Source organism: Vombatus ursinus, unplaced genomic scaffold (genome assembly GCF_900497805.2).
Source record: "Vombatus ursinus unplaced genomic scaffold, bare-nosed wombat genome assembly UNPS02010304.1, whole genome shotgun sequence".
Taxonomy (NCBI): Eukaryota; Metazoa; Chordata; class Mammalia; order Diprotodontia; family Vombatidae; genus Vombatus; species Vombatus ursinus.
The window spans coordinates 362,276-381,107 of record NW_020950082.1 but is presented as its reverse complement, the minus strand read 5'-3'; the positions used below and the strand labels follow the sequence as shown (position 1 = coordinate 381,107).

Here is an 18,832-nt window from a genome sequence, read left to right as displayed (position 1 = left end):
CACTCTGATACATCAAAACCATTTTGGATCTTGACCCTCATCCAGTGGATTAGATTCCTTCCAGTTTTGTGTCATTTGCAAATTGGATAAGTATCCACCCAAATCACTGATAAAAATATTAAGCAGTAGAAAGTTGCAACAGAGATCCACTTGGGTACTCCACCAGAGACTTCATGACAGATAAAAAATGACAGATTAAAATTGAACCATTAAAATTTTTTGAGTCTAGAACATACAACCAGTTCTGAACCATACAGTTTAACCCTTTCATTTTTTATCTGAGGTAAGTAACTTGCCTTAGATAGCATAAGTGATAAGTGGAAAAGCCTGGTCTTCAAATTTTGTGATTTTTTTTCTACCATACCACACTTTCCAGACCTACAAAGCTCCATTTTGCAAAACAGGGGGAAATAAGCTCCCACTTCCATTTCTGCATATCTAGTTACTAAATGTATTTTTGCTGGACATAATAACTAAAAAAAAAGCACTAGCATAAATATACTTTCACTTCAGGTATATTTATTTGGAGTGTTCCCTCTGAAATAATGTAGAATCATAAAATATAGAATCATAGCAGCATAGATTTAGAATTGAAAGGGACCTTAGAGGTCATTTAGTCCAACCTGTTTTACAAATAAGGAATCTGACATTAAGTATCTTACTCAAGGTCAAACTGGTAGTTAAGATTTGAATGCAGGTCCTCTAACTCTGAATCCAATTCTCTTTCCACCAGGGGTAGGGAATCTTTGGCTTCAAAGCCACATGTGGCCTTCTAGATCTACAAATGTGACCCTCTGACTGAATCCAAACTTCACAGCACAAATCCCCTTAATAAAGAATTTGTTCTGTAAAACTTGGACTCAGTCAAAAGGCCATACCCAAGGACCTAGAAGGCCACATGTGGCCTTGAGGCTGCAGGTTCCCCACCCCTGCTAACTACACCATTCTTGTTTCTATTTTGAAGAATTTAAAATATTTCTAAGAAGGAGTATGTTGCATCACAAAATTCACAGAACACTTTATTAAATGAAATTAATTCATAGTGTTCATACTAAACTATGTTGATCATATATAATTATATAGTATAATTAATATAGTGTCATCCAATCCATTCCTTCAGAAATAGCAGTGAATATTGTCTTATCATTTAAACTTCTTTCATTTCTCACCAGATTACAATCCAAATTCCTCCATAATGTCCCAGAAAACTCTTCATCTGGTAACATTATTTAAGTCCTGGAATTCAAACCTTGGAAGTACTCTCTGCCCCTGAGGCTCCTTTCTCTGATTAGATAGATCCTCCTTTCTTTTAAGGAAGGAGCCCAGACCAGCCATTTCTTCATTTCTCACCAGAACAAAATCTGTACTCCTCTATTATGCCCCACTTATACGTTTCCTCCCCGCTCCACCCCACCTCCTTTTCAGCCTCCTTTTATGTATTGTCTTTCCCTCTTTAGAATGTAAGTTCCTTGAGGACAGGGACTCATATTTAACTCATATTTGTATTGCAGTGCTTAGCACAAAGTTACCAAATAGTAAATAATTAATGTTTGGGGACTGATTTTCTTGGTCAAACTTATTTTAAATAAAACAATCTAACACACAAAAAAGTAGAGGTCGTAAACTAAAATAAATAACACTTTTGGCATGTCCCAGCTTCCTCCCAAGATAAAAGGTACACCCATTTCTAACCTTAAATTGTGCTGGGTATATCCTAATCAAAATACTTTCAGGTTTCTTCTTTGCCCATGACTACCCATAACTTAATACATTAAAAAGTTTAAAACCTCTGCGAACTTCTAAGTCCAATGGTGATTTTGTATATATGACTTTTTAAGGAGATCAGCAATCGAAATGTTCTGACTCTTTCTTGTGTGTGTGTGTGTGTGTGTGTGTGTGTGTGTGAAGATAGAATGTCTAAATAAATCCCTAAGGAGAAGACAGCATGGTATGACAGAAAGGACATTTGATTTAAAACTAGAGAACCAAGGTTCAGATTCCAGGTCTGCATGACCTTGGGCAAGTTACTTGACTAAATTACTAGGCATAAGTTTCTTCACTTGTAAAATGAAAGAGTTGGGCCAGATAATTTCTAGCATCCCTCTTAGCACAAAATTTTAAGATCTTTGAAATGTATTACTGGTCCAAGAGGGGTGTAAAGGTAGGCTCTGATTAAGGGTTGTGGTCGAATGCAGAGTAGCAACAGACAACCATTGGAAAAAGTAGAGAATCATGGAGAATCATGTACTTGTTGCTTTCACTTCCTCATTCCTTACTCCCTTCTCAATCCTTTGCAATCTGGCTTGGGACCTCATCCATCTAATAACACTGTTCTCTCCAAAGTTACTAATGATTTTTAATTGCCAAATCTAGTGTTCTTTTCAATCTGTAGCCTTCCTGACCTCTCTGCTTCATTGGACACTTCTGGCTACTCACTCCTCTCTGGGTTTTCATGGCCCTGCTCTTTTGGTTTCTACTCCTTTTTCCTGGATATCAGACATATCATGCCCACTGTGGATGTCAACCTAGGCTCTGTATTGGTCCCTCTTCTTTTCTCTTAGTAACCACATCAGCTCCCATTGGCTTAATTACCACCTCAATGCAGCTGACTCTCAGATATATATTTCTATTCTAAGTCCTTCACCTGAGCTCCTGACCTACATGACCAACCACCGACATTTTATCCTAGAAGTCACAAAACATCTCAAACTTAACATCTGACAAACTCACTGCCTTTATTCCCAAATCCCCTCCCACTTCCAAACTTCCCTATTTCTGCTCAAAAGTACCACTAGCGACCCAGGTTGATAACTTTGACTTCTCCCTCTCCTTCACCCCATACCCCCAATAAATTACCAAATCTTGTGATATTTACCTCCACCACATCTCCTGTCTCTGACCCCTTCTACTCACATAACCATCACCTTAGTTTAGGCCCTTGCCATCTCTCAGTTCAATTATTGCAATGATCCCAATTTATGTCCCTGTGTCGAGTGCCTCCCTATTCCAATCCATCCTCCACACCACTACCAAAATTATTTTTAAAGACAAATATGATCATGTTACTTCCCTACTCAATAAACTCCAGTGGTTCCTTATTGTCTCTAAGGTTAAGTACAAAATTCTCTGTTTAGCTTCTAAAGTCCTTCAAAACTTAGCCCTTATGTATCTTTCCTACCTCATTGTATATTATTCCCTTCTCAAACTCTGTGATCCAGGCAAATTTGCTTTCTACTTCCCACTGACGATACTCCATTTCCCATCTCTGTGCCTTTGTTAGCTATCCTCCATCCCTAGAATGCACTCCCTTCTAAATTCCACCTTATAGGATCCCTTTTTCCTTCAAAATGTAGTTCAAATACCACAGGGTATTCCAAAAGTCTTAGTGTTTTATTCTTTATTTACTTAAACATACACTTCCTTATTTCCTTTGTATATATTTATGTTTCTATTTGTTTCTTTTCTATTAAAATGTAAGCTCTAGAGAAGATATTTTTTGATTGTTTTTATTTGCTTCTCCAAAGCACAGTATAGTCCTCAGCACATAGGAGACAGTTAATAAATACTTGTTGATTGATAGAAGCAATAAAAAAATCAACTATACTCCATCTGCCATTTGTAGCATTGTTTGACAACCCTACTTCCTACTCAAAGAAAGGATGCTATTGGAAAATCCCTTAAAACTGCATCTTGTAACGTTATGGCTTGTATCTTCAAGGAAGGTGCGATTTAGGCATTGAGAAGGAGGCATAGTGTGATACTGTTTATAATCTGAATCAACAATAAAATGTTAGTAAGGCTTTGATGCCAGCTACTGAGAGCCTGAGAAAAAAACTGACTCAGATATCTCCTGAAACAGTCTTTTTTCTGCTTTAGAATTGAACACCTGGTGCACAAGAGGAAGATAGCTGAAGAAGAGAAGTTTTAGGCTTTGAGATAAATGGCTGTGTTTAAACACCTATAATTAGAGGATATTATTTTTGTTTTAGGACTTTGCTTTCTTTTCTCATTTTTTTTTAAATAGCACAGTGGCATACCATGTGCTATTCACAGGAAGTAAGAAGAATAGAGATTGAAATCTCTCCCCAACTGTACTTTATCTGGAAAGCAACATTGTAGAATAGGTTACCACACAGTTCAATGATCCACGGTAATTGTGGAGACAACAAAATGTTGAGAGGAGGAGAGACATTTTAATTATTACTAGATTGATTTCTCTCTAAACAACAGGTGCACATACTTAGAAATATAAATTCAAGAAAGTTCACACTTCCTTCTCTTTTCTCACCAGACCAGAATAGTTCATCTGAAAACCTGCCTTTTAATTACACCACTTGACACCGAAAAATGAATAAAGTATTGCGTAAAAAGGCATCTGTTTTTGACTTCTGACCATACATAATCATAAAAAAAAAGTCTTTTTGACTTACCTGTATTTGGTTTAAAGCATTTTCATTCACCCTTAAGTATTTTAAGGTTTGAAATAAAGAAAGTGAACTTTTCCTGACACAGACATTATAAGGAGTGCTCACAGTAGGAAGCTATAAAGAGAACATATGTAATTTTAAAATTTAAAGCAAGTTCTCACTTGCTATGGTAGCCACCATAGCTATTCAGGCCCAGCAAAGACAGCAGAGACTTTTATCGAGTGTGGGGAGAGGGTGATGGGAGGGGAAAAGGAATGTTTTTGCAGACAGAGAAAGTCAGGATCAAAGTAATGATTAAATCTAAAAAAGGAAAAACAGTGCAAGTAAAGAAAAGAAAGGGGCAAAGTAAGAAGATTCTCAGGAGGAGTTTTATTTGCTAATCAACTGACAAAAACAATAAGGACATGGTAAATGGATAACATTTACTTATAGATAGCCTGGAGACATACTGAGTAGAAACCTACATCTAAGGCACAGAAAAGAAAATTCCCTGTTAGAGCATGAAAGACACCATTATAAGGCAGTGCTTGGTTGTACAGTCAGTAAAATACTTTTTTCTTAAACTATCAACAATCATCCTCCCCTGACCTCAATTTGCAAATCTGCACCAAGAAATAAAAATTACGTACCATAGTTCATTTAAGTTGTTCCAAAATTAAGCTAGTTAAGCTGCTCTCAAAACTGAGTAAGTATAAACAAAGGTAGTTTTTTTTTTCAGCATCTGCCTTCTTTTCTTTGGCTTCCCCACCCCAACACAAACATATTTTCCAACATAAAGTTATGCTGAATTCTTTGCCTTTCTCCTCTATACTCCTCCATAGTTTTTTTTTTTTTTTAAAGGATCATAGATGCTTGTTAAGATGCAGTATACAATCCACTGAGAGGCTCTCCTTAGAGAACTACTCCTGAGTTCCGACAATCTCTAATCTTAAAAATTACAATTCAGTCTTAAAGATGATGCTGTGGCAACACAGTCCCTCAGTCTCTGAACGACCACATTACTGGCAGGACCCAAGATTTTCTAGGGCTTGATTTTTATTTTTTGTATATGATTTATATCAGAATTTTAAACGATATGGTTAAATACAATACAGAGAAAGTAAAGAGTATACAATCCATTTTATTCAGTCATAGGTGGGAAGTTACTGAAATATTCAATGGGCACATCATGCCTTGGAGAAGGAAATTCCAGTATATTTGCCAAGAAAACTCCAAATGGGGTCACGAAGAGTTGGACACGATTGAAAAAAATGACTGAACACCACATCATGCCTAGTCCCTAGTCCCTAGTCCCAAGGCCCTGCCCCAAAGGTTCTCACGAAGCTTAACATAATTCAGACATCAAATTAGGGGTCTAGGTGAGGCTTTTTGGGAGGGAAAGTGAGGGGGAGGAGTGGGTGATGAATGGGAATCAACCTTTATCTTCTATTTTGTATGTATGTAACCATTTACAACTCTAGAACAACAAATGACTGAGTATAGGGTATAGTTTGTTCCCTGGGGCCCTTACCCCAAATCCCTACACTAGTGCACTGACTGCATCTCAGTTCTGTTTTGTTTTTTCTTTTCTTTTCATTCATTCCAACCAATACTTATAACAAGCACTTTAAGTGATAACAAAAAGAAACATGCAGTAGTCACACAAGGTCCTGGATAAGGAGGAAGAGATGGTTTGCAGATGGGTTCCCTTCAAGTACCTGTGAGCTCTTCAGAACTTCCCGGCACTTAAAGCAAGGTGGCCAAGTCAACAAGCTTTTATTAAACTATTACAATGAGCCAGGCAGAGGGCTAAGTACTGGGGATACAAAGAAAGGCAAAATAGCCCCTGGCCTCAGGGAGCTCACAATCTAAAGGCGTGGAGACAAGTGCATACAACCATGTACGTACAAGATATAGATATAGATATGCATATGGATAGATAGATATACAAACATATATATGATACATTGAAGATCATCCCTGAGGGAAGGCATTAGCATTAAAGAGGACCCAGAAAGGTTCCCCGGTTCCTGAACACTTCCTGCCTGCCAGACAGAGGTCCAAGTCTTACCTCCCGTTCCAGACAAACTTAAGTCCTGAGCCTTTCTGCCGTTTCTGACTCTTCCCTCTGCCTGAAAAAATCCTTTTCCTCCCTCCTCTCCATGCCCCTATAATTCCTATCCCTCCTTTTAAAGTTCAGCTCTGTTGGGAGTGAGATTAAATTAGTCCCGCTCGGCTGGACTCCCAAGAATGAAAGTACCATTAAGCAAAACTCGCTCTTGCAAGAGCTGTCCCAGAATAGGGCGAGCTGCCTGGAGGGAGGGGCTGGTGGGTAGAGAGGGGGCAAGACGCCTGTGCCTGCCCTCCCATCAGTGCCAGGCCTTCGGCTCCGACAACCTCAAAGGACCGACGAGCCCCCCCAACCCCCAACGACGCCCCGCTGCCAGAGCTGCCAGTTCTCCCTTCCCGGGTGGCCCCAGGATCCTGTGATGAAGAGCCGGGTTCCTACGGCTGAGGCTCCTCCGGCGCTTCCGGCAAGCGTCGTTTCCATAGCAACAGAAGCGCTCCAGCCCGCGGGGTCCCGGGAAGGAAGCGCAGCTTCAGGTCGGCTCCTCGATGGGGGTCAAGGGTCATCTCTGTAGCAACGAAAACTTCGTGCGCTACGGCGGCTCCAACAGGCCGCTTCCGCCGCATTGCGTAGCGGAGTCCCCTTCCTCAACTGAGGTCCCGAGTCTTCTGCTCCCCTTGTTCCCCTCTGATATAGTGGGAGGGGCGGAGTGGGGGTGTCTATGGCTGGCACCTTCCGCTAGCTGCTCCTTCTCCGGGGACCTCCAGGCTTTACTCTGAGCGAAGTTAGTTGAGGCTGTGCCTACACCGGTCTTGGGACCCAAGCTGGAAGAGGGTCTCACCCAAACTCACCCATTTCTCAGATGAGGACACCGAAGCCCTGAGAGGGGCAGTGACTTGCCCAAGGTCACACAGGTGGTTTGCGTCACAGCGCTGGGATTTGCACCCAGGTCTTCCAACCCCAAATGCAGTGCTTTGTACCGGGAGGCCTCATTTCCACGGGCGGCCGGGGGCCAAGGGCGAGCTTGGACTGGAGGTTTCAACCCCAAGCCCCCATTGCCGAGCGATTTGTGACTTACAAAACTGCACGATCCCCACCTCCACCCAGCAGACTCCTCCGAAGGCAGACACCTCAGCCGCCGACACTGTTCTTGGAAAACTTTCCATTCTACCGGCCTTGTTGTGGACAGTGATCAAAAGAAATCATTGCATATGATACATTTTTGTCCTAGCCACAACCCTGGGAGGGAGACATTACTGCCCTCATTTTGCAGATGAGAAAACTTAAGGCAAAGACCGAGGTGCCTAGTAAGCATCCCCCACCCCCAAAACACCCCCCATCCCCCAGCGCCTTCATCTGGAAGTCAGGCAGTTACTATCAACAAGTCTCCACCCCACCCCCAGTCCACCCTTTTCCACTTTAATTCAGGCCCTCATGTCTTCATGCCTATCATATTGTCATAGCCTTCTGAATGGTCTCCCTGTCTCCCGCCTATTGCCTATGATAACCCAGTAATATTTTCCAGTGATGCCCAAGAAGTATCCTTAATAAACTAAACTGGTCCTGGTATTTCCGTTCCTAGCCTTCTTCTCTTTTCTCTCCCTCTCCTCTCCTTTTTATCCTCTCCTTCTTCTGCCTGTCCTCCTCCACTTTCCTCTTCTCCTCTCCTTTCCACTCTCCTCTTCCTCTCTTCCTCTTCTACCCCACCTCCCACTTACCTACTGAGTGAAATATAAACTGCTACTCTCTAAAATCTGATTCCAACATGCTTTTTTTCAAATTTCACTTCATGCTATTTCTCTTCAATATACACCACCTTTTATTCAGTTCAAGAAGAATCCCACAAGTGCCTACTTTGGGGCCCAGAGTGCGTAATTGGCAATATGAAAATAGAAAAAAGGAAAAATTCAAGGAGCTTACATTCTATTGAGGAATTAAAGTTTATAAACTCATATACAAATACATCATTTCAGGAGGAAGACAATACTAAGAAGTCTTCACACAGAAGGTGGCACATGATCTTAGACTGGAGGGAAGCTATGAATTCAAGCAGCAAAGATGAGAAGGGAGTATGCTCTAGCCATACTTGTGTATCTCTGCTTACATTCCCCACTGCTTGGAATAAACTAGTCCCGGCCCCATCACCAACTTGTGAAGGCCCTTCCCCCTCCAAGGTTCAACTCAAGTGCTACTTCTTTTATGAATCTTTCCCTGACCAATGATTCCCCTCCAAGGTAAAGTGATCTTCTCAAATATCTTGTAATATTTTCTTGCCCATTTATTTTTGTTATACTCTCTCGTATATATGGGGGATAGGAATTGCCCCGATGTCTTTCCTTTTCTATTATATTATAAGCTCTTTAAGATCAGGGTCCCTTTTATTATCTCTAAATAGTTAGACCAGCACAGATCCTTTAATAAGTGTTTCTTAAATGAATTGGAACTCTTACAAGAAAGCTGGTACTGGACTTAAGATTTTCTGATTAGATCAGGACAGCCACCTGCCCCTCCCTTTAAAATCACTCTAGAAAAAGATAAATAAAGCAAGAAAAAGAAAAAGAAAAGAAAGAGAAAGACATAGCAGTGTCAACTGAAGTGCAGAAAGACAAGTTTTAAAATTTTGCCTACAAAACAAAGACCAAAAAAAAAAGTTAATTTCAAGTCACAGTGGGCTCTCAAGGAGAACAACAGGTAATAAAGGTTAGAAATGATGATAAATGCTATCTGGGAAAGTTGGCCATATCCTTAGTGAGAGAGATTCTATAAAGAAAAGAGAAGATGGTCATTCTAACATCTCAGAAATACTTAGGGCAAGTAAATTAAGAAATAGAGCAGGTGGCTCAATTTTCTCCAGTGCCTACAAACAAGTACACTAAATGGTGACCTAGTGATTTTATAAAGTTCATAAATTTCTCTTAGTGCCATAATAAAATGAAATAAGAGAGAAAAAAGGATAATCTAATATATAAATCTATATTTTTAAGGTAGCCTGGAAGAGTGAGGGGCAGTATGGTAGAGTTGATAGAAAGCTGACTCAAGATGGAGGAAAACCTGGGTTCAAGTCCCACATATATTTTCTGTGTGACCTCGAGCAAGTTATTTAATTTCTCAGTGCTCTGTCTAACTGTTTAACTATAAGTTGCAGAAAAGATACTGTACCTGTATTGGTAGACAGAGCTTTCTCATCAGGGAAGCCCTTGTATCACTGAAGTCACAGGTATAGTCCCTATACCTGTCCCTGCTAGGGCATAGAAAAAAATTATATATATTTATACACACACACATACATACATACATACATATATACATACATATATGTGTATATGTATGTATATACATATATGTGTATATGTATGTATATACATATACATACACTCTTCTTTCTTTTTTAATGCTTCATATACAAATAATTTCCAAATACTTTTGATTCTGACTCTACACGATCTTCCTCACCTTTCTACTGTCCCCTTTCCATTGCTCATTACCCCTCACCTAAACTATGGAATAACTTTCTAAACTATCTTCCAGACTACAGCCTATCCCCTCTCCAACCTACCCTTCGTTTTGACGGTACCCTAGCAATTTTTCTAACAGACCACTATGATCACATTATTGCCCCTGCTCAAAAGCTGTCAATGTTTTCTTAAAACCTGCCAAATAATTCTTTAGTCCGACCTCCAGGGCTCTGAGCAATCTGCCTCCACTTATCTAGCACCGTCACATATGACTGCTCTTCACATATTACTCCTCCCAATGTTCTAGCCAAACACAGCCATTTGCTCTTCCCCAGTCTGTCCCTGTCCTTTCCCATCTTCATGCCTTTGTTCATACTATCTTCCCATACCTAAAACAGTCTCCCTTTATATTTTCCTGTTGCAATCCTTGACTTCTTTGCAAGCCCAGTTCAAGTATCTTCTCCTCCAAGGATTCTCTAATCTCTGAGCTCCATGTGGTCTCTCCCTTCTAAAACCTCTCATGCCACTCTCTTTGCCATGCTCCCATTTGTACCTAGCTCTTTGCATGGCATTCCTTCCTACCCCTTAGACTGTAAGCTCTTTGAGAGCAGGGGATTTTTTTTGCCTTTATTTATATCCCTAGCACTTAGGCTAGTGCTTGGCACATCATGGATTAACTCTTCTTTTACTTACCATATTTTAAGTTATATTTAATTATTAATGTTATTTCCCAGTCTTATCCTCCATAGTAGGTTTTGGGCTACTTGAGAGCAAAGAAAGTACTATCACCATCATCAAGAAGCATTTAAGTAGTTTCTATATACCAGGCTCTCTGTTAAGCATGAGGACACAAAGGTACAAAGGCAAAAACGGTCTAACGAGGGAGGCAAGGTGCAAACAACTATGTACATACAATATAGAGAGAGAGTAAATATCAGGTAATCAGGTAATCTCACAGGAGAGGCACGAGTAGTGAGGAGGGATTGAGAAAGGCTTCTTGCAAAAGATGAGATTTAAAGAAGTCTTGAAGGAAGCCAGGGAAACCAGAAGAGAGAGATGAGGAGAAAGACCTTGTTTCATCTTTGTGTCTCCAGAGCCTAGCACAGATCATTGTTCATCATAGGTACTTAATAAATAGTACTTGAATTGAATTCAATCATATAAAATGAAAGATACAATGAAAGGGCTGCCATTAATAAGTTATATAGTTGAAAAAAGATTAGAATTACAACCTTCAGTAATCAGAATGATTTTTGCAAACTACATTCCACTGGACAACTAAAAACTGCTTGTACCTACAAATAATCAAGTATTGAAAGAACTAATAGAAGTAAAATATATGCTATTTTCATGATACCCTGACATAAATATGAAGGTATGCTAGTTATAGTCCTAAAATTCATATATCTGAGAAAAACACACAACTTTCAACCATTAAGGAAAATGGAAAGCACTTAACATAAATATTTGCACAAATAAATATTTAATGAATGGATGGATAGTATTGGTAGCTAACATGAGCACACAGTTCAATACACTAGGCAGTTAGGTGGTTTTGTAGTGTCCTTCTTTCTAGGGTCAGGAAGACCTGAGTTCAAATCCAGTTTCAGACACTTATGTGACCCTAAGCAAGTCACTTAACCTGACTCAGTTTATTCAACTGTAAAATGGGGATAATACTAGCACTTAACTTTTCAGGGTTGTTATGAAGATCAAATGAGATACTTATAAAGTTCTTTGTAAACCTTATAGCACTATCTGAATGGTAGCTATTATTACTCTCTTACAAAACAGATGAACATTTCCTTTTATCTAGGAGGGTCTTAGAAATACAACATCCCAGATATAGAAGATTGGGGTAAAGATTTTCCTTTGTCCTCTTACCAAAGCAGAGGATCACCCTACTGCTGCTAGTGTCATATAGCCACAAATATCAGAACTTTGTTGTTCTTTTTAAAAAGCAAGATCATATTGCTACAATGACATATATAATAACGCCTGGAAATCCCATAGGAAGATGCACTTTACCATGTGCCCAGACATGTCTTGGCTCAACCTTTTATATGACAAAGCTCAAGATCTCAAATAGAAACTGAACCTGTGGCCAACATCACAGAGTCTCTTTAGTGAGTTAGGTGTGTCAGAGGGATTTGCCCTGACCTAACCCATACTCTGTTCAGAATGTGGGGGTTAAGTTGAGCTTGGTGTGTTTGCTAAAGAAGTGAACTTAATGAAACAACTTGGAAGATTTAATAATGGAATTCCGTTATTCACATGTATGTGGTACTTTAATGTTTAAAGAAAGAACATATTCCTCACAACAACCCTATGAGATAGATAGTATAGGTATTCTCATCCCCATTTTACAGATTAGGAAATTGAAACTTATAGAGTGGCCTACCCATAGCCATAGTAATAATACATGTCACAACAGGGACTTGAACATTTCTCTCCAATTTCCAAATACAATGTTCTTTCCATAATAACCCACTGCCTTTCATATATAACTTTTCAAACACCAAGATGGTTTGCCCCTTAACTATAAGAAATTATTGTGAATAAGATATTCCAGTTTTGAGGTATCTACATAGGTAGAAAGTTTATGATTCTGTCCAAGTGAAATATGGTACCAATAGAGGATCATGAAACAGTGTTGTCCTTATTACTGAATATACAAAGAAGCTTCCTGAAAATGTTCACTTTTTAAATAAGTTGCTAAAACATGGAAGACTTGATTTGAAAATTTGTAAGAGAATGATTCAGTGTGAAAACATGAAACAGCAGAGTTAGCTTCAGCATGTTGTGAAAGCAATGCATTATTTGAACAAACTCTCTCAATTATGAATATGTTCTAAAATGAATCAGGCAAGATATTGATATGGTCAAAACCATCTTTATTGTTAAAGCTAAACCTTTATTATCATCCCTTGAATTTCCCACTTGTTCGTTTGAATATTAGGCATAAGAAATTCACTCTCCTGGGAAAGTGGCCTGATTATAACATTAACTTTCAGTTATGTATTTAAGGTTTCCTTTGGGACCCAAGCTGAAACTCCTCTATGACAATCGGTATTTCTGTAACTCAGTCCCCAGGATGCAATTTTTGCCCTGTCCTCAAATCTTCAACATGAAGATTTTCACACAGCCAATCTGAGTCTGATCAACCTAAATTCTCTATAGTTAGAGTTTTATCTTTTTTTTTTTTTATCTTAGTCTGATTCTATAAGAAGCCATGGTATATGGGAATACTGTGGAATAAGAGGTACTAAAAAGCCCTAAACCTTACCTTCTATGCCCTTCTTGTTTGCATATTTGGTAAATTCATTCAAAATGTAACAACCCTGGATGAAACACAGTAGATTTTTACAAAGAACTTCATAATGAGCTGAAGAAAAGGTGTTTCTTTTACCCAAGGCAGCTCAGATTGAAGAGTGAGGCATGCACTGAAGTCAGGGTATTATTACTTTCTATTGATAGCAGAGGAAACAGGAAGTGATGGTTGCACATGCCCACTTTAACTGTTTGAATTAATGTGACAGAGAGAAAAGGCAAACAGCACAAGAGAAATACTGAAGGTTTACCTGTACTTTTCTGAGCTCCAACCAGGACAAGTACTTCCTACTTCTCTCCCAAAAGAAATCTTTCCTGAGTATTATGAAAGTGGTGTTTTTCACTCAGAACGATTTCAAATACTACTTTTATTGGCTTTATTCAAAAGTCTATTGGGCCTCCCTGCTGGTCCCTGATTTGGGGTGTTTTTTGGTTTTTGTTTTTTTTTTTTTGTTGCACATTCAATGTCAATATGAATGCCAATTATATTACTTAAATACTTACCTTTTTGGTCTTATCTTTCTTTTTTTTTTTACCCCTTATTCATTTCTTCTGAGTTCTTTACTCAGAGTAGTGACCTAGATAATGAATTTGGTCAATCTACCATATTAGTTAATGAAAAACATGATTACTAGCTTTTAAGAAACTTAGGCCCACTAGACAAAAAGGGGCTTAGACTCAGTAGTCCCCCTTTTGAGGATTTGCTTAAAACTCAGTGACACTGTATACCTTATGTTGTGAAACCTAAAGCTAAGTTTACCTTTAAATAGAGAATTATTTGCTGGCTAAAGGGGGGCATTTAAAAATATATATTTCATATCTTACAATAATTGTGATTTGCAGATGTTCGATGTTTATCAGATAGATTCCAAATGATCTCTTCAAATGTAGTTTTCTTTTAAGCAACTACAAAAAGTGAATCAGATTTAAATATTCATAGTCTTATGGTAAAGATTTATTATGAAATGTATTCAAATTCTGAGATTTTTATTTCACATGAAAATAAAAAAGATATTTAATTAAAATTGTCATTTAGACTGATTCCTATAATAAAACAATGGCTATATATTTCTGGCCCTAAATTCAATGTCTGTATTGTAAGATAATGACTCCTTTTTTCCTAGTGTGGCAATAACATTCCAACTTTGGTCTCAAGAACCCAGATCCTAAACTTGTTGCAAGTTTTAACAAAGTAAGTCAAGAACCAGAGAGTTTGACAAAAAGTACACTAAGCAAACCCAAAGGCTGGGAAATAAGATTTTATTTAATGTTATCTCTCCATCATAACGTCATAAGAAGAACTTTATATCAAATTTCCTGATGCAGTAATACTATTTGGCAGGATTCTGCTTAGCTTCATTAAAACTTTAATGTAATTGTTCTCCTTTTAAATATAAAATAGCGTGATAGATAGTGGTCAGTCTGTTTCTTTTGCCTTTACTAGCTAATGGGATTTAGTTCTCTGTTTTATTTTACTAAATTAATTAACTTGTTAGCTGAAGTACTGTCTTGGGGTCAGAAACCTGAAACTTATTTTAGACTTAATAGCAAATGGATAATGAAATTTATCATGTGGTAACTGAAAAGAATTGAAGAATAACATAACTTGAGATTGAAGAGTAAGAAAGAACTTTTAGAAGGTGAAATAGCATGTCACAGCAATGACCAGCAAAAAACCTTTGGCATGCCTGGTTTAGACTCTAGTCATATCATTACTCATCCATCATATTAGAATAGTTGGTGATGTTGGCCATACTTTGAATCAACCCATCACTTCACACATAATTGTTTCAGTACTCATAAGCTACAAAATAAATTACTCCAAAAGTAATTTATCATTTGTTTGATACCTTCCAAAACGACAATGGTAAACTACCTACTTTCTTCAAGAGATGGAGGTGAGTGGGGTGGGGGAAGAGTGATGGAAAAAAAAAAAAGATTTTGAATTGTGTCTATGGGGAAGTGTTTCCAGTAAAATTGTTTATGAAAAGAATAAAAGACAGCAAAGAAACTTACTGTTCTACTTTAAAATGAATGTTTACTCTCTTCTGGTATCAGCTAGTCTGGCTTCAAGGACCCTAGGCAAACTGACAAGTTGAGAAACAACTGTTAACACTTCTTTCTTAAAGGGACCTAAATTACTTAAAAACCAAACGTTTCTATCTGGAGATGGGGTCCTAGCTGAATAAAACTCTTCTTTTCATCAGCAGCCTTTGGATTTTTCTTAACCAGACAAACACACACACACACACACACACACACACACACACACACACACACATCTTTTAGTCAACTTGGGAGGTGTTTATGTGGATTCGTATTTGGTTTGTGCCACAAATGCATTTGACTTTGTTATACTTGCTTTTGAGGGGTGGGGTGTACTTTATACTGATTCAGAAATGCAGTTGGGGGAGCTGACAATTGTCTTTCCACCTTGAATCTCTCAGGATGGTGCATAATTTCAAAGTTCCGTATCCTAGGGTAGGTAAGAGGAAGGGGGGCAGAAAACAGCAAAGTGGAAACAGAAAACGGAAGGATGGGTAGAGAAGAGAGAAAGGGAGCAATAAAAAAAAAAAAGGAGAGGGAATGGTGGAGAGTGGAGGAGAAAGAAAGACTTCCTCACTGCAGTACAGAAATTGAGAGTAATCAGTTGCTCCTTCCCAAAGCCTCAGCACTAATCTTAACCACTGTCCTTTTCTTTCCAGACTGTGATGATGTGTTCCCTTCTTGAGCCCGGGACGATCTGCCCTCTCGGGTAGTGTAAAAACTCTGCTCGCTTTTTGGTGCAGAAGTGGTGGCCGCAAAGGGAGATGAAGGTAGGTGGAGAGTTGTTCCCTCCTCCCACCCACACCTCCGCCTCCTTCCCTCCCCCTTCAACCAGAAAGCAGCAGCACCCCCCTCGGAGCCCAGTCCGGCTTCATTCCGTTACCAGTCCTCTGGGGGCTGGGAAACAGCAGCCACTTGCTGCCTGAGTAGATGGGGGTTCTGGCTGCTGGTGTTGACTCTTGTTGATGTTGGGGTGTCAGAAAGGCAGCGGAGAGCCTATGATCTACTACACTGCAGTGCCAGCGTCAGGAGCCTCCAGCTCCGGAGCTGCCACTGCAGGACCGCGAACCCACACTCACACGCGCGCGCGCGCGCGCGCGCGCACACACACACACACACACACACTCACACACAGCCCCACGCTCCCCTCCGTACACACAAACAGACCCACACGCACACTCTACAAGGTTTCCTCTCAACGCAGCGATGCTTGCGGCAAACCAATCCGTGGGAACTGTGGGGCACAGAGCTGTTTTGGGATGTGTGTGGTGCTAGTTCCCTGAGAGGCAGCTGTGAGGTACAGTGCCCAGGCTCCTAGCTGCTGCAGCCGCCACCACCGCCGACACCCAGTCCTTCTCCTCCTCCTCCCTCCCTCCTCCTTGTTGCTGCCCACAAGTACGCGGCCGCCCCAGAACGCCCCAAACTGATCTAGGGAGAAAGTGAACCCGTGGGATCTGACTCCCCAAAACACCTGCATTTGCATTTCTTATGTAATGTACTGCAAGTTTCCTTGTTGGAGCCCATTTGAACTGAGGCGCATGATCACCAACCATCACGCTACAGCCCAGACCCACATCCCAGCCCATCCGGGCAGCAAAGCACCCAGGCAGGTTTAAAGCAAAACAATAACAACCTTCTCCTCCCCAGCCCCTCAGCGTGCAGTAACAGAGTGCTGCTGGACACAAAGTGTCTACTTGGACTTGGTTTCCCTCCTGGCATCAGCCTGGGAAAGTACCCTTGTGGCATGATGTGTCACTGGCAGACGGGGGAATGAGTTAATCCACGGGCACCCTGAGCTAGTGGGGGAGAGGGAGGCGGGGGCTGATGGTGATGGGAGGTGGGATGTGAGAGAGGGAGGAATGGGGCCTGATTTTACTTTGGTAAAGGTGATCGGTGTGACGAATATTCTGCAAGCTAATCAGAAAGTATTGTACAGAATCTCAGCTCCTGAACCCCATGTCACTGAACCCACAGGGAGGGCAGTCTGATAAGTAAAGAGAGCCTCCCCTACCCCCAGATCCTCCTTCCTTATAACTATCAAAGCTTCGGCTGCCTAATAGGAAACCGCTAAGGCACATCACTTTAATATTCCATCGAAACACGAATAAAATAAAAATGTTTAAAGTTTTCTCCCCTCCATTGATGGGATGTGTCACAGCCAAGAGATGTTGATAATGGTTTTTGTATTCGCTGAAGCTATTCCAGCTGTTTATTCATATAACACCTCTACATGCAACGGCTGGTCCTGGCTTCTTTATTTTTTCCCTTCCTTCCCTCTTAGGAGAATTGCAGAGCTATCTCTACGAGCAACAGACAGGTTATTATGAGGGAAAACATAACATTATGCATGTTTTGCTTACCAGTTGGGTTCTTGTTTTTCTTAAGACTCTTGCCACAAAGACACTGCAGCATATGCGTTCCTTTGCTGAAAATGTTCCAAAGAAACCACATTGATTTGGGCGAAAAGCAATCCAGCAGCTTAGACACCCTGAGAAAGAAGAGATCCTTGTGGTTGCATAATAATAATTTGAGATCAGTTCTCCTGAAGAGGGGCACCAGTTTTACCATAGGAAAAACGATAATATTCCGATCTTCTCCCAGTTTTTTCCCCTCACGTGGTATATTTCTTTGAGACTTCTCAATGAATGTTTTTTCGTCCAGGATGAATGATTTATCCCCCTAGATCAACACTGGATTATTACCAAAAGGGTGGGGGGGAAAAATCCTTTTCAGCATGAAGCCAAACAAAAAGGCAAAGAAATCCCAACTGAGGCCAAAAACTAATCAGGGAGAACAGTAATGCACAAAAGATCCCCAAAGAGAAAACCATAGCCTTTTACTTGATCGCTATGAGGATGGGAGGATCTGCAGAAGCCAAAGCAGGAATCATCTTACTGAAAGAAGACTGCCATTGTGTAGCCCCTAGGAGAAAGGAAAAAGGGGGAAAAAAAAGAAAGAAAGAAAGAAAAGAAAAAAGAAAAGAAAAAAAAAAAAAAGAAAAAACACCACACACACTCACACACCAATACCACCTCCGGAATCAAGTCTGACAGATGAAGATATAGATTTCCCTCTGAAAGTGTCGATTTTTTACAATAAATTTCCAGTGATCTGTATAATCTGACTGAACCTGCAGTTTTCAATCACCTCGTAGAAAAGATGAAAATCTAGGTCCCCCTCCCCTTAGCAATCTTGTAGTAGGTGGAGAGAAAGTCAGACCCCCTTCCTCCTTCTTCTCACTCTCCCTGCTTCCAGCAACGGTGTGCATGAGGAAAATCTCCCCTCTGGATTTCTCTCCCAGCCTTGGATGTGAGTTACAGGCATTAGAGGGAGGAGGAGGAGGAGTTGAAGTTTGCATTGAAAAGACTGGCTTTCCATGACGTAGCCACGTGCTTTCAGACCCGTCACCAGTGAGATGCTTCAACCAGCCCGGGGAGGGCAGTGTCACTGCGGTCTCTTTCCAGTACCTCTTTCTCTCCCCCTCCTCACACTGCCAGCCAACCCCAGTCCCAACATTCTAACCTCTG

At 40.2% G+C, this 18,832-nt stretch overlaps 1 protein-coding gene across 2 annotated transcripts in view; it reads right to left on the bottom strand.

The window, feature by feature from the left end:
* FGF14 (fibroblast growth factor 14) overlaps window positions 1-18,059 on the bottom strand; it is a 796,427-nt gene extending 778,368 nt beyond the window's left edge. For both annotated transcript variants that reach the window (XM_027854124.1, XM_027854126.1), the window contains exon 1: window positions 17,666-18,059. In XM_027854124.1, coding sequence (XP_027709925.1) covers window positions 17,666-17,873 — 208 coding nt within the window. In that variant the 5' untranslated portion in view covers window positions 17,874-18,059. The remainder of the gene's footprint in view (window positions 1-17,665) is intronic.
* Window positions 18,060-18,832: the final 773 nt, after the last annotated feature.